We start from the raw sequence: 26558 nt of genomic DNA, 5'->3' as shown, positions 1-26558 counted from the left end.
AATAGGCAGGTTATATCATTATCCACCAATCGTTGGCACTGTCCTTGTTACCCAGCAACAATGGTACATGGCGCATGCGCAATATATACAATTTTGAGCCGAGAGGTCTGGAATATGGTAGCAGGCTACACAAACATTCTATAACTAAAGGTAACATTATAATCTTTGTGGGTATTTAGTTTTTACTGTAATAGCACCTTGTCGGCGTATTCCTGTTTTGTCTATTGACTTGCTGAATTTAGAAGTTAATGTATTTTTTTTTTACATTCACGTGTTAGCTTTTAAGCTGCTGCTTGTAAGGTGTATAGATACAATGCACTTCTGGGGAGATATACCTTTTATTTGTTTATTTTGTACTTGCGCTAATACAGGGAAATTACCAATAATTGTCTGTACGAAAATTAACACTTAAGCTGCGGTTGACCAAAGTTAGTTTAGGAAATCCCTTCGGCGCATGAAATAAACAAAACATGTTGCACAGCTTACTGTTTAGGCTTCATATAGTTTGTTTCTACTGAACTGTCGAGCTGTAATGAGCATTAGGCATTAGTTCAACTTTTAAAATGTGGACATATTAAGGTGTAGAGGGACTGTCTTAACGTGCACAAACTTGTAGAGCATCATTGATACTGGCTGAGTGAGATGTATGTGCAAAGCTTACACAAGTGCCTCATGTCTTGAAGAGTCAGTGGACTGTGTAATGATGATAAGCTAATGAAGAAAAGAAAGAGTACTGTTACCTCAAAGCTTACTAGAATTAGACTATTCTTTGTTACTGACCTGTGTAACTGTAACTCTCACTAACATTTTTACACAAATGATTGTAATCAGTTTTCCTATCGAAACAGTAGACAGTTATAGAAACTGTACATAAAAGTGCACAAACTTAAAACATTTCTTGATCTTTTACAGTTGTGGCAGCTCAAGTAATGCTGCAAAGTGCAATAATAAACAGTCAGCAGCATGTCGGACTGCAGAAACTCTCAGCGCTGGCAGGTATGGTACATTCCTCTCTGGGTCCCGATAAAAAGTACAAGTTTATCCAAGATGACACGAGTGGGGATTCGGCTCTTGTGTGTTCGTGTTTTCGCATCATTGAGAACCTGGAGCCTACGTGTGCAGTGGGTCAGCTGGTTTATGAGACTGTACAAGCCCAGCAGAGGGTTTATCACACAGGATCAGGGTGCTTGCTGTTTCTCGCTGGAGCATGGAGCTGTGCTGCTCTCGACTGTCTCCAGAGAGGAATTTCAGTCACGCATATAATCTCAGCTATGTCTGAGGGGATGGATATCTGCTCAGATGTTTGCAGGAAATCCTCAATTTCAATTCAGGATCTTGCTGTGATGCTATCGGAGAGATGCTCTGCAGCACCCGGTGTGTGCATCACCCCTCGTGTGTCCTGCAACTTGCAGGAGACGACAAAAGTAAATCACAAGACTCTCAACATCGGTGGACAAAGAAAAGTAAAACTCAGCAGGCATTTTTGTGAAACCAAGTCTGAAATTGTCTCCCAAGCATTGCAGCCTCATCCTCCTGGACTTCCTGACATTGCACACATTGCAGAAACATTGAGCCATGGTTGTGATAAAGCAATGAAATTAGCAGTTGAAGCCATTCAACTGCAGTCAGATGATAATCAACAGGATGGGTGTTATCCTGTGTTTGATATCAATAAAATGGTTACTTGTGTGCTTCCTGGCTTACCAGAGCAGCATGCGTGTGTTGTTCAAGGCTGTATTGTTCTTTTGTCTAATGAGCAGGCTTCAGTTGCTCATCACTTAAAAGAACAACACTTGAGGGTTGCTCTTATTAGTGGGGATTTGTCACATACCTATCGCCATCTTGGCTTTAAAATGTCAGCAGGTGTACAAAGTGTGGGTGACCAGTTAAATCTGGCAAGATTAAGCAAAGAGGATGAATGGTTGGACAAGGTTGTGAAACTCCTCTTGAGCCTGGAAGTGAGCTTGATACTGACCACCGGCCATGCCTGTGAGAGTTTGATTCAACACTGTTGTAAGCATCATATACTTGTTGTGGAAAAAGTAAACTCTTCCATTTTGAGGACATTTGCTAATTCAACTGGAGTAGTTCCTGTGACGTATGCCACACAATTGAGTAAGCACTGTGTTGGCACCGGGGTGCAGGTTGCAATCTGGAGGGACCTCAGCAGCTTTGAGAGGAAGTCTTTAACAGCTGTGAGAATTTCCACTGACAGGAACGCGGGGCTGGTCACAGTGATTCTCACAAGCTGCATACATGGCAAGCTGCAGGCACTGGAGGACCAGTTCTGGGCCTGTGCTTATCGATTACACCATGCACTAAAGGACAGAGCCCTCCTGCCTGGTGCTGGAGGGACAGAAATGCTTTGTATTCATCGCCTACACAAGCAAGTAGAGTATCACAGAGAGAAGGACACTGGCTCTGTTCAGCATTCTGGAACAGCTGACCTCTACAGAAGTGTCGTGTTACGGCTCATGGCAAATGGTTTAATAGATTACATAACCACTGTAATGGTTAACACTGGAGCGTTCTCAAAAGTCAAAGCCTGGACCGTTGTTAGCCAACGACTGCAGAACCTTAACGGACATCAAGACATTGCAGCAAGGTTCCCACAACTTGTCCTGGAGAGTGACAAAGAGGCCCCCGCAGCTGCCTCAGCCATGAAACCAGATCAAAAACCTGCAGTGAAAATCTACGACAATCTGAGTGTGAAGTTGGAGACGTGGAGAAAAGCTTTAGATCTTGTTTTCTTGGTCTTACAGACTGATGCAGAGGTCATCACAGGTGTAGGCCAAAAAAATGAGGAAAACCTGATGCTCTTGTGATTTTACAAGCCTCGTACCGGGAAACCTTTTTGTTATTTTTTCACTGCCTAAATAAAAGGTGTTTGTATTAAGGTGTTTCTTGTTGTCAATTCATTCAAAGGTTGTTTCAATACCATGTTTCCTATTTTCTACCACATGGGGGAGACATATGCATTGTAGAGATTGTAAGAAAATCTTTAAAATCCATGTGTATTTTGCGCTGAAATAATACTATTCTCTGAGAAATGTATTCACATTTTAGATTATTTTTAGGACCAAATCTGACAGTTTCTGCTGTGCAAAAACACAGATGTACAGTATCTCATAAGGCATAAGAGGAGTTTTGTTTTGCTGGGGTTATAATTGGTTTTGTTTTAAGACATGTATTCATATTCTGTAGTTTTCCTCTGAGCGAGACATCATGTTTTAGAACTATAAGATAACATAACCGATTAGACAGGAACAGATGAAATTTCTCTATCTTGTCAGATTAGGTCTGTTGCATTAGATATGCGCCCAAAACCACGCTCACACACATTGCTCAACACATTCCAAGAACAAAGATATAGACAGTGGTTGGCCTGTCCATGTCGCTGGTAAATGGCCAATTATACTCGTCGCGTGTAAGTCCAACCTCTGTAAGATAAATGTGAAGAGGATGAATATGGGCCTGTGAGAGTTCTGTCACTCCGAGCCCAGCGCTTTACACACTTTACCTGTGGCCTAAATAAATACTTTGTCTGTGAACAGAAGATTTCTCCGCTTTGTTCTTGGGCTTCCAACATAAGCATCGGTCTAACACTGGTGTGCTTCTTAGTCTTAATGCCACCTCTTGAAGTTGGCTTCCACTGTTTGCGCTGGACACTGACACTACCTCCATAATGGTTTTATAACTCTCTGTGTCATAATGGGAATAGTTGATCGAAGCAGAAATGCCTCCAGACAGTAAATGTTTTTGGTCAAGTCTAATTAGCTCTTAGCCTTTTAAATAAACACCAAACTCATGGAATTTCACTCATGAATTCAGGAAACATTGTTGCTCACATTTCCTCTCATACATGATCAATGAAAGGTCATTTGAAAATAACTGAGTCTCTTTGGTTGGAGCTTTGCATGAATTAACACAAGATACAGGTTTGTTTAGCAGTTTTTGCTGATTATTTATTAAATAAACTGTTAAATAAAAGTGATTACTACTTGGAAAGAGCTACCTCAAAAACAATAATGGCTTAGTTGAAAGTAAAGCACATTTGAGCTGTATGCAACATTTTCCTTCTGTATGTATATTGTATGTAAAAGGTGTCAGTTACAGTGACTCATGTGAGCTTCCATTTCCTCTGTCAGAGCTTCTTGTTGCATTCTAAAAATACTTCATTGAAATAAAAAGCATTACGAGGGCAGTGCAGGAGCCGTAACAAGCTTGACTCAGGCTTCACTAAGTGGTGGTGTGGCAGTGAGACGGTAGGGTGTGACATAACAAATACAGCACGGAGAGGAAATTAGAATGGCACATGGTGACACATCTGAGAGTTCAGCCCGAGTCCACATTTAACCATTTCATCATCGTTTCATCTGCCTGAATGAATATATAAATAGTGGATGAGTTGATCCTTGTTTTTCAGACATCACCGTCTGCTGGCTCTTACCAGGTCTTAAAATATATTTTTTTACAACATCAGATTAACAACAACCCAGGACATTTTATTAGTCTATATTGCCAGTTGCCAAACTATAAGTGGACGTCTCATTAGGTTCAGTGCAATGCTCAGAGAAATAAAAAAAAGAGCTACATCTCAGACAGGCCTCAGTACAGTTTAGGCTTAAGCTTTCAACTTTGCATCTGAACAAAAAAAAAAAAGGACTTCTGGAACGATGTCTTTGAACAGATAAAACCGAAGGGGAGATGTTTGTGCACAGCACCACGTTTGGTGAAAACCAGACACAGCATATCAGCACAAACGACTCATATCAGTTTTCAAGCACGGTGGTGGAGGGCTGATGATTTGGCTAGTTCCGCAGCCACAGGATCTTATGGGCACCTTGCGGTCATTGATGCCACCATGAAGTATTCGAGAGGCAAATCTGAGGCCATCTGTCGGACAGCTGAAGCTCGGCTGAAACTGGGTCATGTAATATGTCAGTTTCCACCATCTCAACTCTTTTTGGTAAACCGTCTGATTTTCACTTGATACACTGAATAAAGTGTGTATTTGTACTGTACAGCACTGTACGGGTGGAGCTGGTTTCAGTGCATCTGCTACAACTTCTTTTGCTCCTGTCTCTGCTGACATAGTCCCTGAAATGTCCAAAACAATCAAAATACTAGTTTTAGATGTGGTAACAATTACCCAGAAGCCAGCGAGTGCCTGTTTTGACCAACACTCAACCTGTTAGTCCTAAAATTCAAACAGAAACAGGTCCTGCTGGATAATTCCCATCACTGGTCCTCTTCCAGCCTCTGAGGAAGTCAAGCGCAGCAAGAAAAGGAATTCACTTATATGTTTGCTTTTTCATCTAAATCAGCTGGGATTTCTTCTTGATGGCGCTGTTTTATTACCCATGAAGAGCAATTAAATAACTGACAAACTGTCTTTTTTTAAATTTTCTTGCTCTGGACTGAATGAATGAATGAAACACTGGTCGTGTTCACATGGCTGCAGCTGCTCTTGGCTCTCTCGGAGGCCTCAGTGGCTGCACATCCCCCTTTCTTGCCCTACTCTCCTTTCCCAACCTCTGCTGGGTTGGCTGGTTAGATTGGCGAGCAGTAGTGGGCGTGAGCATGTGTGTGTGTGCTGGTGCTTCTAGGGCGCATGCGAACTGAGGCCCAAAGGGGAATGCCTTCCACATAGATCTAAGCCAGCTGCCCTGTTTCAAACACTGCAAGAAGTAGTAGAAGGCAGCAGGGATCTGCATGCACCCCCCCCTCACCAGTGTGCTCAAAGTTCACGGACGAAGCAGTTCTACAAACGGTAGATTTTGACATTTGCTGCTAGGTAGGAATCTGTTGGAGTCTCTGTCTTTCAAATTCTCAGGACTCAAAGGGCACTTGCTGCCCTGAGAGGGGGGCTGCTCAAGCAAACTGCCCTCAGAGGTTAAGTAGAATCAGTTTGTGCGAAGGTCTTTGAAGGAGGAGGGAACAGCTAGTGGGAGGTGGGAGGCCACGGTGGGGCTCCTGCACTTCTCAAGAAGGAGACGAAGCAGTTGCCAGGAAGCGAGGTAAGAGGAGGAGATGGCCACGGGAGAAATCACAACACTTCCCTCTACACCTGAAGACGGCGGCAGCGGAGGCTTTCCTCCTGGGAGCTTCAAGGACCCCAAGAGGTTGTATTGTAAAAACGGAGGTTTCTTTTTGAGGATAAAGTCTGACGGTGGAGTGGATGGAATCCGGGAGAAAAACGACCCCCACAGTAAGTACTGCCAGTCTTCTCCTTCTCGCTTTGCACAGTACACAGAGCCTCCTTATGCTCTTTTTAATATGTAACAAGGACGTAAGAGTGAAGCTAAAAAAAAGAAATCATGGAAGGACGATGTAAATTTTCCACCTTTATTCTCCACTTATTAACACCAGAAGCATAGTGCGTGTATGCCAACCTCTGGAAAGTGTAATAACTCCAGTTCTACAGACGTAAACCTCAGATTTTCTTAATCAATGGGGACTCTGATGAAATATACATGATGTTTTTAGTAAATGTGTACGCCATGCTGAGTCACCGCCAGTCCCACTGCTCACTGTGTGGTTCATGTTCCACAAGACGGCACAACAAGAAGTTAAAAGCCAATACAGGATAATCTGCTTTGGAAGTATCTATGAGTCTTTCATACTCATAAAAGTAACAATATTATCACAAAGTGTAAAGTAATCCAACACATCTGCGCAACAATGCAATCTATTTATTTTCACTGTGAGGTGAGATCCAGTGCTCTTTTAAAGGTTTTCAGGCATAAAAGTAACATAAGTAAAAAAGTAACATAAACGTATAAAATAAATGCTTATTTGGAAATAACAACCGCGGCACCCGTCTCGCTCTCTGCGTCACTGATTACTTTCAAGTGTGTGTCCTTAAGGTTCATCTGTGAGTAGGAGGGTACGAGGAAGTTCATGAAATAATTTTTTGTTCCTCTGGGAAAACGCATGCCTGGCAGTGTTGCATCTGATAAAGAATGGCATACCAAGCATGTGTGGCCAAACAAACGTCTAATGGGAACAGCTCATGGAGGGAAGAGCTGGTTTCAGGAAAATAATACCTGAAAGTTTGTGTTCTGTCCTGACGAATGAACTGTTTGTGTCATATATGAAACTTAATTTCCCATCAAAGGAGCAGTATCGCTGCACCAGAAAAAGAACATCCACACTGAGTTGTTCAACAGAAATTTGCATTAATTATTAAGCTTTTTACCCAAATAGTTTTTGCTGTGACCTGAGCTGTGCCGCATCAATGGTCCTTTTGTTGAGGCTCTGATAGACCTGCCAGCTTCTACAAACATATCTGCCAGCTAGAATTGGATATATTAGAAAGAGTTTGTCCCTACAAATCCAAGTATACCTGATTCCTGTGCTGATGAACGCGGGACTTCATCATCACTGTATTTGGTGTCTTTATAATGCACTTCTCCTCTCAAAACTCTATAAGCTTGGACTGTTGCCTTTATTCTGATCCCCTAACAGAAGTACGGAGGTATAGATCAGTTTTCCTGTGGAACATAATAGACCCAGTGAATTCCAAACCTACTTCAACCTTCTCAGACCCGTCACACATTTTTATTCAGAGCAAAACATCTCTTTGATCTTTTATCTCATGAATCATGCTGGCATCTGTTTTAGCTATAAACAGATGTGTCTATTTAAAGTTTTAAAGATCTACTTTATCGTACAGGTCCTTCTTTCTTCCTTCTTGGTGACCTTACTTCCGGCAAATGCTTTTTCATTAGAAAAGCAATTATTTCCAAAATGAATAAATAAATAAATAGATAAAAGATGGTAATTGTTTGGCAGTCAGCAATCGCTTTTTGCAGTACGTTACAACTCAAACTGACTCTTTCCTCAGTGACCTTTATTTACTGCAAATGAAATGTTAGGCAATGTTCACCAAAACATGAAGGAAACCATAACAGCAGTTTAGGAAATGCGAGTGCTTCTGAGTGCTTGTTCCGACTTACAAAAACATGTCATTTAAAATGTTAATTGCAGCATAATTGGGCTTACCGGATGGCACTAATCAAAATGACTTGTGTTGAAATTACAGATAATTATCTCTGAATGCAGCAAACTTTACGGACTGGTTTGATCTTTAAGCACCCTTCATGTGATGCTAAGATGCCTGGAAACTGAAAAGCTGATTTTGGTTCAGCTCTTGGTACTTAAGTTGTTGCTCTTTGTCGTGGCCTGTCACGGTTTTTGGCAAACAAACTGATGAATCCACTGTTCGTGTTTACAGAAACTCATTTAGCAGATGCTTTTATCAAGAGTGACTTAATGTACCACTAGATTTAGAAGCTTGCAAGTTAGAAAACCGAAGCGATGGCCAGTTAAAGAGCAAGAAAACTGCTAAAAACCAACTACAGCCAAATCTATAAGTGGGGAATTTTGTGCCACCAGTGACGTGGTCGGCTCTGCATCATCATAAGTGGCCGGAAATCACTGGATGTAGATTTAAATTTCCACTTTGCTGTAGGTAGGATTATCTATTGGCAAAAAAAAAGCAATATCGCATTAAGGATTTATTAGTTTATCAATAAAATAAAATAAGAGACTTTAAGAGTGTTTATGTTTCTAATGTAGCCTTTCGCAGATCTGTAAGGACTTTTTTCTTCTTAGTGCTCATGGTAGTTTCACCTGCATGCTTGGAAACAGGTGACTAATGGCTTGTTGTTTCATTGGTTCCAATCTGCTACTTAGCCATTAGATAACACCAAATCCTCCACACTTGACCTCTAAGCCCATGTGAATCATTATTTGCAGTATCCTGAAATCAGTTTCTTTCTGCCCTCAGTTGTTCAGTTTGTCTTCTGCAGGCTCTGCCATGCACACGCACAGTTTGAGATCACATATAATGCTAATTAAGTAGAGCTCACTGACTTTTAAAGAAACTTCATTTTGAATTGGAGCTGTGGAAGATGTTAACATACTAGATTAAACATTCCAGTGTCATACTGCAAATGCTTTCTGTTTACTGAATTTAAATAAACTTTTCTCTTTTTCACCAGTAAAGCTTCAACTCCAGGCGACCTCAGTGGGAGAGGTGGTCATCAAAGGAGTTTGTGCAAACCGATATCTGGCAATGAACAGAGATGGACGTCTGTTTGGAGCGGTGAGTGACTTCGCCCGCAGTCTTTGCATTAACAAATGTTTAAAACGGCTTATTAGACAGAGCTGTGTCAAAATGAATCCTAATTCCAGTATCTATATCTTGGCCAGATGCATTGAAACAAATGAGCAAAATGGACCAAAGCTACATGAATAAGCAGCAGCAAAGAGTTGATTTTTATCTACACATCTTGAGTTTTTTACAACCATAGCTTAAAGCGAGGCATTACTTATAAATCCAATCAGTCCAACCATTTGTCTCTGTTTTATTAAGTCTTTTACTTCATGTTAACACTTCTTCAGCCAAACCACAGTCAACACTCGTGGCTAAACTGACAAGTTTTGAAAATGAGAAGATATATTCGGGTCCATTTTTAACAGGCTTTATTAGGCAGTAGCAAATAACAATCAATCCATTTAGAGACTGAATAAGTCTTTGTAATATTTGGAAGCATACAGTAGAAGTGGGTGAGAAGTGAAGGATTGTGAAATATTTAGTGCCTCTGACATGATGACTTGTGGAAGTGGAGGTTAGATATGAGATTATTAGAAGATGGGAATAGATTTGTCACTTTGGGAAGGCAGGAATGAGATAGATTAACATCTATTGAAAGGAAACAAATTAGGTTCAGTTCTCGCTGCTGCTCTGCTTTTATTAAATGTTGTTACATACGAACGAGCTGCAAACTCTGTTTGTGATTTAATGCTTCATAGAGTCAGTGTTTGTTTCCTCATATTTCATAAATGCACCTTTATTTGGTACTGATGCCAGTATCACATTTTTAAATATCTTTGCTTGTTTGCCACCGTGTTGCATCAGCTTTTCCTTTAATAAATACCAGCTGAGTGTTTGGGAACCAACTGCTTTACATTTCAGAGCAAAATGTTTCCCATTCCCCCAATTTTGGTTCTGATCTCCCAGGCTTTACATGTCATTAGGTGTAGATATATTTTCAATATTTGACCATATAATGTTTTGGCTTTAACTTTTTATAGAGGTTTCCCAAAATATTCTATATCCTTTAAAGATGTTGATAACCATGACTGTTAATGAGTTTTGCTAACACAGTCCGTCTAGTTAATTCTTCCCCATCTCTGTGTCAGGAAGACGTGTAGCTCCTCATGCAGGCAGCCGCATCAGGCAGTAACTGTTTAAGATATTCTGCTTTTGTGATCAGTTCTTGCAGCACAGTTCCTCGTTACACGGTTCTGTCACAGACAGAACTCTCTGAGAAGACTGAACGTTCATGTGAAGCGGCCCACGCTGCTGGCCTCGGTGTTGTTGCAAACAGTGGCACTGGACGTGCAAAGTGTTGGTGATTCCTGAGGTTTGGTAGTTGAGAAGGCTCCTCTCAAGTGCACATAATTAGCAGTAGGCATTTCCTCCTACTAATGAGAAGCTGCGATGAAATGCCCACGCAGACGTCGCTCTGCATGGCTGTGGAAGATCATTTAAGACGAAAAACCGCAGCGATAATGCTCCTCATGTTAAAAAGTTAAAATGCAGGCAAATATGTTGAAACATTTGTGATTCTCAAAAAACTTATTTTCTTCAGTCTGATGTCACACTTCGATAATCAACAAACAGTATTAGATCCTGACGGGTTTATTTAAGCTCATTTAATCAGCAAATAGTGATCATTTACGATCTTTAATTTTTCTTTTCAATGTTTATATCTAAAACTCATAAATACATTCATCAAATTTGGATCTAAATCCATTCTGTTAAGAAGTATAGATTTAATCCACCTTAAATAAACCTTCCATACTGATGGTAACTAATGGATCGATTGTGCTCCAGCTACAGCAAAAAAACACTTTAACTTGCACATCGTCAGCACGAAAACAGGATTGTTTGTTATAAGTTGTTAGTTTAGCACAAAAGATTACACAAGGTGTGCCGTGTGGTTGTTCCCGCTAAAAGAAAATGACTAATGACTAATGGCTTCATAGCTGTGCAGTCACCTAAAACCAGACACAACAACAAAAGCCTCTTGTTGGACCGGGAGTAGACGCCCAACCAGGGCAACGTTTTCTTCCTGAACAAAGTTAGAAAAGGTCAGGAAGTCGGTGGTAAACAACATGAAAACACTTTTTCTGTTACATTTCTGTTTAGATTAGTGTTTTGGCATCTTTATATTTAACCTTTATGATTCTGGTGAGCTGGAATAAGGTTCTTTACCAGAAATGAGAGCAGCAGTTTTTCCTCCAAATGAAGGCGTCATTTAGTTTGAATGAGCTGTCATGTAACAGAATCACACTTACAACCGTCCTTTCCTTCCAATAAAGTAAATTCAATCAAAACTCAGCAAAGCAAAATGAGGTATCAAATGAACACTTAATGTCTTTTAGGCTGACTTTTTACTCAGATGTTCCATGTTTTGACAGCTGATTTATTCGTTTTTGGGATGGCACAGTGTTTTAGTTTGGGTTCAGTGAGCACATGGTTGCAGGTTTTACCCCCTCTGCAGCTCTTTCTCTTTTCCTCTGTAATCAGCAACATTAACGTCAAATAAACCTTCACTTATGCAACATTGTTCTGTGTCCTTCTCTCCAGAGACGAGCGACAGATGAGTGTTACTTTATAGAGCGGCTTGAGAGCAACAACTACAACACCTACCGCTCCAGGAAGTACCCCAACATGTACGTGGCGCTGAAGCGCACCGGCCAGTACAAGTCTGGAAGCAAAACTGGACCGGGTCAGAAGGCCATTCTCTTTCTTCCCATGTCTGCCAAGTGCTAATCGGGGATCCGATTAAGAGGTACTGATGTCTTAGATGAAGATGTGACGGCAGTGGTGACAATGATCCATCAACATTGCCCAAACCAGCTGTGACGCTTGACTGTTTTAACCTAACAGTTAATATTATTCTAAGTTTTTATCTTAAACATATCTGCTGGTATTCAGCTTTACTTTGAAACAGGGCCACATTTTCAGACCTGGCTGCTCCAAGATTTTACTGTAGACTTCACTAGAGCAACTTGAGCCTCAGTTACCCTGCGAATGAAGGATTTCCGTGTTTTTCAAACGCTCTTCCCTTTGTGGCTGAGTGATGAAAAGCACTTGGATCATATGTCTGTTGCCCAGACTGCAGGATGTAGAGGATTAACATTTCAGCAGTTTTGTTTAACGAAGTGCTTCTGAATCCCACATTACTGTCACGCATCTAATCGTTTCGGATTGTGTGACAGAATTTTCTTTAACAAAACTATAAGAACGCTAAACACAATAAAAGCAAAACTCAAGCATGTTTAATTTTTCAAATAAATATCCAGATCATTCAGTATGTACCCCGAAGGGATGCTTAATGGATGCAAAGTCAGTTTCCCAGTTCATATTCATCATTTAGTTTATCTTGCATGTGTGGAATTTGTGCAAAAAGGGAGTAAATGTACAGCGAATGGTCAGTTCAACTGAGTTTGACTTTCTTATGTAAGACAGCTATTTAATACATAATATATCTCTATACCAGACAGTTATTGTAACACTGTTCAAGTTAGTTACCGAGCTATAGATAGCTCAACTGAATCCTCCCCCGGTCAGTACAGTACCTTTAAATTTAAAAAAAAGCACCTAGATGAGCGTGGCCACCAGAAAGTGTTAGATAAACCAAATAAAACTACGAAGGTCGTCACCTCTAAAAACCTCCAGCGTCTTTAACCGCAGCAAACCACACATAAATACACTTTAAATATGAGTAATAATGACCACAGTTTGAAAATCGAACGGCTCTTTAAGGTTTAAGTGTTGCGGGAAGCTGTCTGTGGTAGAGCTGGTAGAACATCCCGGAGTAGACAGCAGGAAGCTCCTCCATGGTGAGGTCCACCTTGTCAAAGCCCTGCTCCAGGCCGTGGAGCAGCAGCCTGGCGATGCGTGTGGTGATGGGCGTGGTGCTGCTGGTTTTGGCGAGCTCGCTGAGGTCCAGCCACTCGCAGCGCAGGCACTCCTGAGTGCAGAAGTTGATGTCGTAGGTGAGCGGGCTCAGTCGGCAGATGATGTACATGTCCGACATGCCGAACGCGCCGGGGTGGTTGTGCTGCTGCCGGATGCTGAGCAGAGATCTGAACTCGGAGCGAACGCCGGTTTCCTCAAACACTTCGCGAACCGCTGTGGCACCTGAGAGAGAATCGGTTTAAAAGCCTTAAAATATTCGGACAGTTAGGAATATATATTTATGCTCCTCTGTTGGTGTGACTGCCTTTAAAATGAAGGGGAAACTACACACACACACACACACACACACACACATATATATATATATATATATATATATGGTTTTTTTCTGTAACAACATGTTTGATGCTGCTTTTTTGGGTTGGACCATGTATGTATTTATAGCTGCTTTTAACATATTAAAACAGGTGAATTGGGAGAAAACATGTTTGCCTTACTTAAAATGAATGTATATGTATCACCTTTAAGTGCGTTGTTAAGCTCAAACATTTTGGCTAGATGTACTGTATTAGCGTTTTGCTCTGTTGAGCTCACCGATATTTTCTCCTGGATCCGACAAACCACCGGGGAACTTCCAGGCGTTCTTTGTCTGAAATTCAAGAGCAAAGTTAAAATTTACCATGAGTTGTGATGGATGGCACTACTGTACGCTAATCGTTGATAAAAATCATCATGTACGCTGCAACTATGTCTGTTTCTACTTGGATAAAACAACATAAAATCACGTAGTATTTTTCCTCTTTAAGAAGACAGTCTTCAGTCAAGCTAGTATTTACACAGGAAGAGTAAATGTTAATGCAGTTTTTAGGTTTAATGCCTCACTCTGGGGATTTTAACTGCGGTGAGTCTTACGATACTGTTTCACCACTTATTGATATTCAATAACAGTATGCTGCTGGTTAAATTATGATGTCTGTGTGTAAATATATTTTTATAGTTTCTTAACAAATGTTTAAAGACATTTCTCTTTTTTTCTTTGTGGAAACACAAAATGCACTATAGCTTTTATTTCCATGTAAAGTAGACAAAATGCAATATTTTTGGAGCCGTGTGCTGGTAGAGAGAAATAAAAAAGGTTCTGTGCAACGCTAACTGTTGTGGGGTTTTATTTCTGTCCCTCAAAAGCTGCATGTGAGAATAATAATCAGATCATATAAGATCAGCTGGAAGAATGAAGACAATTGTGACATGTTTCCACCAAATCTACCTGGAAATTATGACTAAATATTGCTGGATAAAAATTAAATCGTGACATCATTCAGCTCCTTCGTGGATTATATTCTTTCAGTCCACTGGGGATCTGTCAGGGATAGCATCCTGGTTTCTTTTCAGAAAGTTCACAACCCTTCATGAGATCTGAAGTGGCTCGGCCAGCAGAACGTCTCTGCTGCCAAAGGGCCAGACGCTTAAAAACCCTATTTCCAGTAAACGGCCCGAAGGGGAGGAGCAGGAGAAGAAGAGATAAAAGAGTCCCAACACTTCCAGACCACTAACTGTTTCCCTCTGCCTCTGGACGAGAGCCACGGAGATACATTATACGCTCTAAGGTTGCCTCACTGGGACATTTGTTACATGATTTCTGCAATAAAAGACAAGAAAATCCACCCACTTAAATGTTTTAATAACTACATATCTCTGCTGGAAGTGACGCAAATTGAAACACGCGTCTTCTGAGCAGCTGGAAATGCATCATTTGTTGACATCACTATATCCACCATATCAGCATAATGCCAGCGTAGTGGCTGATCCTGAATATAAGAAGAGCGGATGGCTATCATTCTGCCATTCTAAAAGAATGGGCTAACCAATCATAGAGCTACTGGGGAGGGCTGGGCCTTACAGAGACTGCGAGTTTCAGACAGAAGGTGAAAAGAGATGCTTTAATAAGATGCAAATAATGATTTTTACAAACAGAAACATACTAATGACCACTCCTTGACATTAAAATGTATCTGTAAATGATCACAGAATGGCCTCTTTACCCACACTATAACATATTGTTCTCACCGCCTCCTTAATACAATGCAGGTGAATTAACAATAAAACCGATCCTGAAACATTTCCCACCTTTGGTAATGGAGCTGCTAGTGATTTTTCTGTTTATTTTCAGCCTGCCTGACTCCGGCTTTTGCCAGTGAATGATGCACATGAGTAATTTTGCATATCAAACAGACGCAGATGCTCCTTTTGATGGTTTATTTACAGCATCTACGCCGCTTTTGAAAATGTCTCAACATGTCGGACACATTATGAAGTCTTCAAATTGCTTTTGTGGTTACAATAACCCAAAATATATTAATTAAAGTGATATGAAATGTTCAGGAGCATTTGAGACATTATCCATAACTTGAATGGATTAGGTCTGTTTTTTTAATTATCTCTTCTCCAAATTGGCAGAGATCTCATCCGGGCTTTTTAAAAACACACACAAAGTTGCGTCTGAAAGGAGGCCGGTTGTGAGCTCTACAGTAAAGCTCTGTGAGAGCTGACAGCGACACACACAGTTGTTTGTTGGGTGTTCAGCTCATGCACGCACTGTGTTTGCTTGAGGTCAGCTAAAGTTGTTTAGAGCTATGTTAAGTGTGAGAGGAGCTGAATGTCTGAGAGGAGTTCCACCCCTGTTTGGATCAACGAGGGAGGCACACAAGTCGCTAAATAAACAAAACTCCAAAATGACGGGAAATCTGATGCTTCCCAGGTTCATTTTGTCATAGATTACAGAGAGATCAGTTTGAAGAACAGTGTTTGACAAATGCAATGTGTCTATTGAGTACACAGAACTATGTGCATTTCAATTAAAGGACATTTTCAAAGCTATGGTTTTCTGAGGGTTAAGAGCATTCTTATCACATTCTCTGACTGTTAGAGCTCACATGTGCTTACATATATTTATACTAACAGTAAAACAAATGCATATTAATTAGACTTCCTTTAGTCACAATCTCCAGTAAATTCTAACAGTTAAGTTGCGCATATACCTTGTTTTTGTCTTGGACAGCCAGAACTTTTCCAGTGGACTCATCAACGACTGCACCTGGACAAAACAATAAGTCAATCAGATGTTAATTGTCCTTAATTGACCTGGAGTCCTTTCTATCAGAGGTGTCAGAATAACTACTTGGTGCCACTGTTGAGTCGTTCAGCTGTTATTCATGGACGTGTCACAAATATAACCATAAAAATACACCCCTTAATCTGAAACAATTTACGAATGTCACAATTATCGAGGTCTTGATGTCTGCTCTGAAGTGACGCTGGACCATTCATGGGTTTACACCGACGCCAGGATGCAGTGTTGTTCCATCAGTGTCACTGCCACAGAGAGACTCACTAAATTACATCCAATTATTTAAGGATTAAAGCCCAAAGACTTTTTCCACTTCTCTCCACCTAATTTTTCGATTAAACGACATCAAAACATCCACTCCTGGTTGTGTAGCTGGCTGAGAACGTGGGTTAGCTGGTGCATGTTGGCCCGTACAGAGTGACCCTCAGCGAGGCTTAGCCAGCGTTAACAGATCACCTTTAACTTTTGGTTTTTTTGTTGCTGTTTGCCATATGAGGGCAGCAAATGCGCTTTAAACACAGCACTGACATATTCACGACTCCTTTTTTTCCCAGCATCTTCTCTTTGCCACTCAGTGTCTCCCACCTCAGGTCCAAGTGGAGGACGATATTTCACATAATGAGACATCCTTACTGCCCAGTTAAAAATTATGTGTAGCACAGCTGCATGATGCACGTTCTTTTCATCTTGTACGTTATTGCACTACTTCATGATTTATGTCAAATCTATATCTCCTTATTAGTTCATTTTAATTCAAGTGACAAGATGCCGTAATGCCTCCGAAACATCAAGTGCGGCAAAAAGACTGAATTCCTGCATATGGCTCTTCCAGCAAGCCTTCACTCTTTTCCAGATACATTTAAGGAATCTAGGCCTTCACCCTAGGGATGAAACTCACTGTTACAATTACTGGAAGCAGACCCAGAGCATCATCTGCGCTCATTTAGTCATGCTTTTAAAGAATGATATTCATTTGACTTCTGCTCCTTAAAACAACTCCAGGAGGGGGTGACTGTCTCAACAGCTGCAAAATGCAAAACTCTGCTTACCAGCTAGTATTCATAACCATTTGCAATTTGGTGCTATGAAAGTAACGTGTCGCATCAACAGTTTTTCGTTTTTACTAAACACGAAACCGAGATGAGGCTGACAAAAGAGCAACGTTGCAGCTTGGAAACCAAAACAACAGAAAGATGCTGCACAAGTCTACAGAGCTGATGGCTGCTGCAGCAGTTTGTTACTCTCTTTGGTCGGACGCTCAAGTCACCCCCGAGCAGCTAAATGATCCCTCAGTAACACAAAAATATCAAGATCGAGTCATCAAAAACGATTATTCTACCACACAGAATATAAGCAACTGCTGAGAAAAACGCTGGAGGATTGTAATGAATGAACAGAGAATCCACTGACTGACAATTTCTGGAAATAAAGACCTGAAATTGTTGATATGGAAAAACAGAATTCCTCACTGTAGAGCTAAAGACCGTCTGAGTGACTCAGCTGCGCTAAAGAATGATGTGGACGTCTCACTTCAACATTTCACATTTTCTGTCCCTGCAGGTAGTGACTAAGAGAGGTAGCTATGTGCTGCTGCTGACAGCTCAGGAGGAAGCGGAGGAGGCAGAGGCAGGAAAACGGGCCACTTTCTTTTCCGGTTGCTCTGTCTGACCGACCGGGACGGGCCTCTTTAAATGAATGTCACAGATGTGTAAAGAGGGATGGGTTGTCTTAAAGCTTGACTTGGACTTCTAAGTGGAAATTGATGTCATCCCTGGTCCCTGTGCCATATGGAGCAGGAGGAGCCCTGGTTTCTGTTACCAGAGGCTATCATTAAGGAGCCCTCAGCCCAGGAAACAGGGGAAAAAAAAGGGAATATAATATGATAGAAAAAATCCAGACAGCTGAAAGTTCTGTTGGAGAAAAAAAAGTTTGATGCCATATCATATGTAGAAGGTTGTGTATGTTTAATGTGTTAGGTTGCACAATAATCCTCTGACATATTAGCCAGACTGTTGCTATAGTAGCATACATACAACGGCAACACATGCGTTTAGTGTCGTAAGGTGGGGAGCTGGCACTGAATTACTAAAAAAGCTGCTATGTGATGCATTAAACTCCTAACTTATGGTGTCTGATGCGTGGACAGCTTGGTCAGCCTTCAGCTGGGTGGACACAGGATAATAACGCCTGGTCAGCTTCTAATAATGATGCAAAGGACATTAAAGCATGAGCTTCATGTATTTGTCTGATATTGAGTTAAAAAATGTACTGAATTTATTAAAGACAAGATCAGTACTCTTATCAGCTTTTAGGTACTCATATTTTGCTACTCATATAGCATCTTTCTGTTTGGTTTAACTTTGGACCTGAGTAATGCACATGTGTGAAAACTCCTTCCTGTAGATTGCATTATAGTCCTCCAAGAAGGAGGTGCTAAAACAAGAGCAACTACACATCTGCAGCATCATCAATCAAATCTGAGTGTGCAGCTGTTCACGCAATAAACTGTCAAAACCTTAACCCTTGTTTGAGTAGTCACTGATTGGTCGGCGATTAACCAGCTCTTTAATTTAGAGAAAAAAAGCCGCGGCTTATCATCGCATGAAATCCTTTTTGATTAATGAGTGCAGAAACATTCCCAGCAGCCTCGTGGGAGAATATTTTTGATGACCTTTCCACCATCAGTGTTGGCCATCACACACTAATTCGGAATATAATATAAATGAAATCATTGAAGATGAAGGTTGCCAAAATTTGAGCCACGCCAACTGGCTCTGACTTCTTTCCACAGCAACACAAAGACAAGCAGGGTAGTTTACCTCAGATATGAAAGAAGCTCCTTTAACTAGGTGATAAACTAACTGAATTTCAATAAAATGGAAGGGACACTGTTTTGTTTATGTCAGTTATGTCACTTATAACAGTTCTGACACAACTGAAAGGGATCAGTAAACTGTAAAATAAGGCTGATATCTGAGAGTATAAACAGGGGCAGCTAAAGCTGACAGGACAGCGGGGAAACCAACTTTCATATTCAAACTGGTAACACCAAATAACAGCTTTTAACATTTGGCTTCATGGTGAACAGTGTACAGATGTTAGTGAGTAACGTGCACTTACGCTTTTGTTAGCTCGATTCTTTCATTGGAAGCCCAAGAACAAGCTGGAGAAATCTTTTATGAAACAAAGTATTTAACAGAGGTCACATGTAAAGTATATGCAGGGCTGGACTCGGAGTGTCAGAGCTCCTGCAGGAAATCCGTCAGGCCGAGCCCGGAGTTCCGGAAACATTTCATATTCATATTCAGCTTTATCTCACAGAGGTCGTACTCACACTCGACAGAGTATATTTGGCCAGTTTTTAGTGGCATGAGCAGGCCAACCACTGTCCTCGTCGTGTTCTTTGGATGTGATAAACAATGTGTGTGTGAGTGCTGTTTTAGGCGTGGATCTAATGTACCAAACCTATCTGACCCAACAGAGATGCTTTGTCTCGCTATGTCATCCTAAAGTCTTGGACCATTCAAGGACATACATTGCATTTGTATGAGCAGAGTGGAAAAGTACCAACTAGGAACATAGGTTATTTAATAAAATATAGAATATGAATACATAATGCATAAGAACAAAGACAATTATAACAGTTTGCTGGTCAAACTGCAATAAGAGCTCATTTAAGATGAATTGTAATCAGGTTATTAAAATGTGACTGACAGACCATCAGACATGCATTTCCTGGCAGTTTCTCGAGTGACTTTAACTTTTGGCCCTTGTGAAAGTAATCAAGAGCCAAGGACAGTACATACACACAAGCAAACGCATACCTAAACAGCTGAGTATTTCAGATTCCAAAGCTTAGTTTCATCATTAAACATTCAGTTTTGTTGTGATGGAAACAACACAGAGGGACTTTCTGGGCCCCATACCTCTGAAAAGGATGCTCTGGACATGTTCTGACATGCTCCAAGTGCATCTATTCTGTTGGAAAGGTAGAAATGGCACTCTGCCCTCTGCTGGACAACAACAGGTTAGCACACGAGGTCGACAGCCTCTCTTTCTGCTGCTCTTCTCTCCACATTCACACTTGTGACAACATTTATCCTTATTTTTTAAGGGCTGGTATTGTTTTACAGTTAGCCTGAAAGCCATAGTTGAATGAAAATGGGGAAAATCTCGACATCCTCTCTAACATCTATCAGATTGTGATCTCATTAAAGGGTAATTTCCCCAAACTTCAAGCAGGTAATCAATAAATAAACCAGTGTGCCAGATGTCACTGTGGCTGAGCTTATGTTAACTGTATGGGGTTGGTGAGCCCCAGCCGCCCGTGGTCATCTTCAGATGTGTTGATCCCAAAGATGCTTCTTTAAGAACACAGATTACAGCATGTTACATGCTAATAACATGTATGAGTAATGCTGGAAGGTTTGTGAACCCTGATATGTCCATATTTCTGAATACATATGACCTAAACGTGATCAGATTTCCTCACTCATTCTAAATGTTGACAAAGTGAAAGCTAAACAAATGAGTCATGAATATTATACTTGCCCAGTTATTTATTATGGAAACTGATCTAATTCTACACAGCTGTGAGTGGCCAAAAGGTTTAAATCTGTGGGCAACAGATGTTTTCCGTTGGATGCCGATCTGGTGACAGTGGGCACCCTGCGATTAAAGCCTGATCTACACAACATATTTAAGTGGAATTGTACCATGTAATAAACAAAGTGGATATTTGAGGATCTCAGAAAAGAATTTCCGATGCTCAGAAAGTAAGTGAATGTTACAAAACCACCAGTCCACAGTCAGATAGATCGTTGTCCTTCCCAGAAGCGGTCGACCAACAAAAATCCCTCAAGATCAACGTGTGTATTAGTCAAAAGGCAACAAACAAACTTCTGTCACACTGACTGATGTTAATGTTCAAAGTCCACCATCAGAAGACGGATGCTGGATTAATGTTTTGTGGACAGATATCAACAATCAAAGTTTAAAATACGTTATTAATGAGGAGTATTGCATCTGGAGAAATGAAAACACTGCCTTCTGTTTTAAGAACCTTATTCCAGCTGTCAAACATGATGGTGGTAGCCTCATGGTGTGGGTTATGCTACATTTCTACCAGGAAGGCTTGTTATCGCTGATGGAACAAGTCAATCTTTACCTGCTACTCCAACTTGATGTGTAGCAAACCCTGGCAGTCTGCTTTCCCCTTCTCCCATCCAGAGAGCCAGCATGACATAGTCACTTTTGGTGTGGTGGAAGGTGAAGCCGTGAACCGAGGCGGCGGCGGCGCATCGGCTCAGTGACATGGGGACTCGTAGCCACACTGCCACCTTCCCCTCGGCCTTCCACTGGACTAAAGAATCTGTGGGGTTCAGATATGGATATTTCAGATGATGCACTTTATCAAGCAATGATGTACAACGAGATACAGGAAATATGCAGAATATATAACTTGATTAAAAGTGAAAGTCTTAGCCTTGATGTTAGTATATTTTATTCTCTTCCAGCCTTGCTTGTGTCGCGTTCCCACCGATCACTAAGGTTCAGGATAGATTAGGCAAAAAAAGTCCACTGATGTGTCAGAGATCACTGAATCTGTTGTTTGTATTTGTGTCTAAGAGAAAATCCACTGATTTTAATGTTTTAACAATCTGAGCTTTGTCTCTTCATTCATTACTGAGCAGCCAATGTCTGAGTTTGAGTGTTGTGTTCACAAATGGTAAGAGCTGTTCGTGTGTTACAGCTTAAAGTTAACAGACTGAATGAGCTGCTGAGGATTTTAAGCTCAAGAAAGGAGGAAATAATGCATTCTGGGCATTATTTCCTCATCCAGTCAGAAATGTTCAGCTACCTCCTGACCATGCCCCTATTCAGGACTGAAATTTCTTTTTAGCTCCTGGCTCCTGCTGTCAAAATGGAAGTGGCTGAGGAAAGGACCCCATAAAAGGCCCTGTATCCTGTGGTGGAAATGCAGCTAAAGAGAGCTGACACTTTGACTCTTGGAGCAACTAAAAGCATCTATTAATAATTAAGTGTTGTCATTTACTAACTAAATAAAAGAGATGATTGCATAGCTTTTAATGGAACACTGTAGGTCGTAGTGTAATTTAAGCAGAAAACTAGTGAGGCAGCCATGCCTGTCAGCAACACCTTAAACTAAATGTTACTGAATAGCAGGTGGTTGCAGCAGTACCAGGATTGTGTAGAAACCCAGTTTCCAAAGCAAGACTTCACCTTCAAACATATCATTTTGGTCTCATGTAATTTTGTTTCAAACTCTTTAGATGTTTAAACCACCCTCCTGTTTCGATGTTTCCTACTTTTTGATTGTTTGAGGATCCATCATGGTAGCCTATGAGTCAAGTTCAAACAGTCATGACTATTTTTTTTAGGGAGAACACACGTGGTACGCTTAAAATGCATTGTGTGATTTCTATTCTCAAACCGTTTATGACATTTTTTGGCAAAGCTATTTTTAAGGTGATGACACCTATGAGTATGCAACACTGCATCCATGAAAGGTCTCTTATGCACATGATTTGTGACATAGAGCACTGACTAGTCAGTGGCTGCAGCAGGTAAATGATTACATGAGCTGTGTATTCCCCTCCTCACCCACAGCTGACTTTAGGACAACAAACCTTGCAATAATCTGCTAAATGAATTTTCGCTGATGTCTGCCGGTAATCCGATCTCAGCCAAGTTCACTGTCACTCCACCGAACCGGTCCACTTTTCCCGTCAAAGCGCTGGTCCCCTCCACTTTATGTTGCTGAGAACAGGTGACAGCGCTGGAAAAAGCGTGAACTCGCATGCGCGCCGAAGACAGTTTACAGCAAAATTGTCCTCTCACCAGCGGTGAAAGTCTGGACATGAAGGCACAGCCAGCCATCTTACAGCAAAAGCAGAAACAAGCCGAATATGTTCAACTTACAACCGGCATATGTACACTGTGTTCAGTACAGTTACATAAAGATCCACCCGGGAACTTGCATAAATACCGTAATGATCCGTTCAAAAGATGGGGGAATATCTAGATGCTAATTTTAAGGGTCTGCAGTACAATAAGCTTTAACTCTGTGCCTACCAATTTAAAGGGCATTTACTATCGTAAACTTTGTTGTAAAAGACTTATCAGAACATTGTGTTAATTTCGGCGTTGATTATATATTAATGAACTAAATCAGGTAGCAATAATTCAAACATTTTATTGTCAGCTAGCTTGATGGTTCACTGAAATTTACACCGAATAAGCTAACACAAACTCCAAATCAACCATTGCAAACTACGAAATAAAGATATTTTATTAATGCCGAACACAGAGCTTGATTATAAAAGAGATCTATGCTCCCTAAATATACGTATTTTGGAGTTCAAATAAGTCGATAATTAAGAAACTCTAAAATAATCTGATTTCTCAATGAGATTTTGCAAGCCTTTTTTTTCAATTTCGGCTGCGTTCTTGCTCGTCCTTAACTTGTTCTGATTTTTTTCTTTAACTTAAAATCAATCCTTGTCAACCACGATTAGTGGCGTGTAATACAATTTGTTAATATATTTGGAATGTTTCACATACAAAAACTACAAATCCTCAGCCCGAAATGCCGAGATTTACGGTAACAAAAGGCGGGACTAAACTTTAACCAGGAAGTACACAACACCGCTCCATGTTTACACATGTTTGCACTTTCACGTGGATGTTTCTCACTGCGAAATGTCTTCAAAGAAAAATAAAAGCAAATTGAAAAAAGCAAGTGAGGGAGACAATTCACTGAAAGAGGGTTTAAATGATTCCTCAAACCTGCAGACGTCCGGCCTGGACGGAGGAAGCTGCAGAAGTTCCAATTTCGACTCATTCACTGTAATCGATTTCCTTGAAAAAGGTGAGATTTGGGGCACAATCCTAAAACTTTAACAGTTGTAGCTTTAATATAGGAGTATAGTGACTGAGATTATTTGCAGTGTGAAAATGGGATTACCCCCGTTTCATTCACTGATGCTGATGGATGCTGCTGCACCGCAGATAACATCTCCGCTTTTAACTGTGCCTCTTTACTTAGGAAGAGTAGATTTAGAATAAATGACTGCAAAGGTGGTGCTACGCTTCTATACTGTCTATTTGGATACATTTCCTTCTCTTAGGGTTATTTTATGTTTTTAAAAAAGTATGCCAAGAGAGAACTGTTATTAGTAGATGGAGGTTTTTGGTTTATTCGCACTCTTCAAGCCTGGATTTTTCACAGTTAAGTCTTAAAATGCAGTGTTTTTGTTGTCTTGAAAGATAATTCAAGATTATGAGCCTGTTTATATACATGATGATCAGATATCGCTTGATGGACACTTTGAAGAGAAAGAATATCATGAAAAAGTTTTTTTATTTTTTTTATATTATCATGGGATCCTGGTTTTTACGTTATAGATGTAATAACTTAGATGTAAATCTGAAGGCCAACACATAATAGGAGAAGCATAGACAATAAACCAGTCCATCCACTAACTAGTTAGTCAGTGGTTTAACCTACTTAAACTCTTCCTTTTAAGTCAAGAGCTGCACCAGTTAAAATGTTTTAATTTGTTGAAATGTTGAAATTTCGTGGAAACAGTTTCTCTCGAGTGTCTTTTGTTGTTAAATCTGACTACTTTGCCTTTCATTTTTAATTAATTTGTTATCAAATCAAGAGATGTTGAAGACGTCTGAAAATCATCACACAAAGTTCCAGCATTTAAATGTTTTCTAAGAAAGGGCTTTTGTTTTTTTATACATTTTATACCCCCATCTGCAGCAAATATCAGTCTAACGACTGTCCTTATATTTGCCTCACAGCTGATGACAAAACACCCAGAAGTTGCAGATCAACTTTAGCCCAAATGGGCCTAAATTCCATGAAGTCAGCTGGTGTTTGCATTGGGAGACCAGTCCTGCTGACGACTCCAAGTGGACAACAAGAGGTCATTTTCTCATCTCGTCTCTTTCACTTTTTGGCTGCCTGTCCACTTTTACACCTTTAAAGAAGCACCTGTTGTTCCTTCTGTCTTGCAGGTGTGTTTGGGGTGGCCTGTTGCTTCATTTCCAGGGGGAAAGGTTGGCCTTCAGAAATGTGCCCAGAACAACCTGAGAGTCAAATCAGGGGACGCAGTGACGTTGCAGCCGATAACGGGTCCTGTTCTTCAGGCTGAAGAGGTCATTCTCTCTAATAGGTGAAGTTATTTGGCTTTCATTGCCTAACAGATTGGTCTATGTACAATTATGTTTAAAGTGAGTACACCCCTTTTAACTGTAAGGTTTTACATGTCTAAACATCATAAAAAAAATCATTTGTTCATCACCGCGTCTTAAATTCAGGTCAACACAACCTCAGATGAACAACACTTGACATATTACACCATGTCATTATTTATTAAGCAAAAAACTAGTCCAGAAAATGGAAGCAGCATGTGAATAACTGTGCAAATTACTGATTCCATAAGAATGAGGTGTGGGGAGAAAGATTATTCACAAGAGGAAATTATTCAAGCCAATCACGAATCTTCACCCCAGGGTCATGTTCAGAGAAAGTGCCAAAAACCCAAGAGCTACATGTCAGACTTTACAAACCTCAGTTGGTATGTTGGATATTAAAGTTGGTGGGCTGATGATTATTATGTCCACCATGAACTCCTCTGTATACCAAAATATTCTGGAGTCAAATGTGAGGCCATGGGTCTGACAAACTTGAGCGTGCAACAGGTCAATGATCCCAAACAGCAGCAAATCTGCAACAGAATATCTGAAAAAGAAAAGAATCAAGATGTTGCAATGGTCCAATCAAAGTCCAGACCTCCACCTGACTGAAATGCTGTGGTGGGACCTTAAGAGAGCTGTGCATAAAAACACCTCAGTGAACCAAAGCAACTCTGAAATTCCCCCACAACAATGATGTTAGAGACTGATAACGTGATCCAGGAAACAATTACTCCATGTTATTGCTTCTAAAGGTGTTTCAGTCTGTTGAATAATGGGGAGTTCTCAGGTTTTCCCACACTGCTTCTGCACATTGGCTCGGTTTTTGTTAAATAATGACATGGTGTAATATGTCATGTTTCGCTACTTATCTGAGATCGTATTTACCTCATTTTAAGACCTGATGAGGACCTTTTTCTTTCCCCAGATTTTTATTTTCATTTTCCCTGATATGTAAAACCACAGAATTGCATTTACTTTACTGTCACCTTCCCACTGTACTTATAATTTTACTGCTTCACCTCAACTGTGTGCAAGACACCAAAGTCGAGCTTACTTTAACAAACAGGCCTGTAATGAGTCCTGTAGAAATGCAGGTTATAAGGTTTAGTTTTTTGCTGAAGCTCTTTAAGAGAGCTGCTCATTTAGATAGTTTGTCTTTTGGAGGTTTCTTGTCATATTGACTTAGCAGTGTCATCA

General features: G+C 40.6%; 4 protein-coding genes across 5 annotated transcripts in view; 3 read left to right on the top strand and 1 right to left on the bottom strand.

The window, feature by feature from the left end:
- Positions 1-96: 96 nt before the first annotated feature.
- Positions 97-2846, top strand: bbs12 (Bardet-Biedl syndrome 12). The gene is made up of 2 exons (XM_072396326.1): positions 97-150; positions 913-2846. Exon 2 carries the CDS (start codon positions 930-932, stop codon positions 2823-2825), a length of 1896 nt encoding a protein of 631 aa, XP_072252427.1. The 5' UTR covers positions 97-150; positions 913-929; the 3' UTR covers positions 2826-2846.
- Positions 2847-5643: 2797 nt separating this feature from the next.
- On the top strand, positions 5644-12933 carry fgf2 (fibroblast growth factor 2). Of its 2 annotated transcripts, XM_072395196.1 has the most exons (4): positions 5644-6211; positions 9009-9112; positions 11666-11870; positions 12848-12933. In XM_072395196.1, the coding sequence occupies exons 1-3, from the start codon at positions 6034-6036 to the stop codon at positions 11849-11851; spliced, it is 468 nt and encodes a 155-aa protein (XP_072251297.1). In that variant the 5' UTR covers positions 5644-6033; the 3' UTR covers positions 11852-11870; positions 12848-12933. The 2 variants fall into 2 exon arrangements, with proteins under 2 accessions (XP_072251297.1, XP_072251296.1); XM_072395195.1 differs by lacking the exon at positions 12848-12933 and having other exon boundaries at positions 5645-6211; positions 11666-12478.
- On the bottom strand, positions 12347-23158 carry nudt6 (nudix (nucleoside diphosphate linked moiety X)-type motif 6). Its single transcript, XM_072395194.1, has 5 exons — positions 22781-23158; positions 21298-21501; positions 16042-16097; positions 13598-13652; positions 12347-13225 (listed from the first exon to the last, which is right to left on the bottom strand). Exons 1-5 carry the CDS (start codon positions 23028-23030, stop codon positions 12843-12845), a joined length of 948 nt encoding a protein of 315 aa, XP_072251295.1. The 5' UTR covers positions 23031-23158; the 3' UTR covers positions 12347-12842.
- A 600-nt stretch (positions 23159-23758) lies between these two features.
- afg2a (AFG2 AAA ATPase homolog A) overlaps positions 23759-26558 on the top strand; it is a 114846-nt gene continuing 112046 nt past the window's right edge. Inside the window, exons 1-3 of the mRNA XM_072395193.1 lie at positions 23759-24021; positions 24963-25087; positions 25179-25336. Coding sequence (XP_072251294.1) covers positions 23853-24021; positions 24963-25087; positions 25179-25336 — 452 coding nt within the window. The 5' untranslated portion in view covers positions 23759-23852. The remainder of the gene's footprint in view (positions 24022-24962; positions 25088-25178; positions 25337-26558) is intronic.

This window comes from Leuresthes tenuis, unplaced genomic scaffold (genome assembly GCF_036924035.1).
Source record: "Leuresthes tenuis unplaced genomic scaffold, fLeuTen1.0.hap1 SCAF_11, whole genome shotgun sequence".
NCBI classification, from domain to species: Eukaryota; Metazoa; Chordata; class Actinopteri; order Atheriniformes; family Atherinopsidae; genus Leuresthes; species Leuresthes tenuis.
The sequence above is the reverse complement of the archived record's forward strand: the minus strand, read 5'-3'. Positions and strand labels throughout refer to the sequence as shown.

Coding starts and splice junctions, on each gene's coding strand:
- nudt6 (XM_072395194.1), bottom strand. CDS start 23,030: ATGGCTGGCTGTGCCTTCATGTCCAGACTTTCACCGCTGGTGAGAGGA. Junction 16,098..21,297: donor ACATCAAGTTGGAGTAGCAG/GTAAAGATTGAC, acceptor TGTTTTGTCCAG/GTGCAGTCGTTGATGAGTCC. Junction 13,226..13,597: donor GGATCCAGGAGAAAATATCG/GTGAGCTCAACA, acceptor ATTCTCTCTCAG/GTGCCACAGCGGTTCGCGAA.
- fgf2 (XM_072395196.1), top strand. CDS start 6,034: ATGGCCACGGGAGAAATCACAACACTTCCCTCTACACCTGAAGACGGC. Junction 6,212..9,008: donor GGAGAAAAACGACCCCCACA/GTAAGTACTGCC, acceptor CTTTTTCACCAG/TAAAGCTTCAACTCCAGGCG. Junction 9,113..11,665: donor ATGGACGTCTGTTTGGAGCG/GTGAGTGACTTC, acceptor CCTTCTCTCCAG/AGACGAGCGACAGATGAGTG.
- bbs12 (XM_072396326.1), top strand. CDS start 930: ATGCTGCAAAGTGCAATAATAAACAGTCAGCAGCATGTCGGACTGCAG.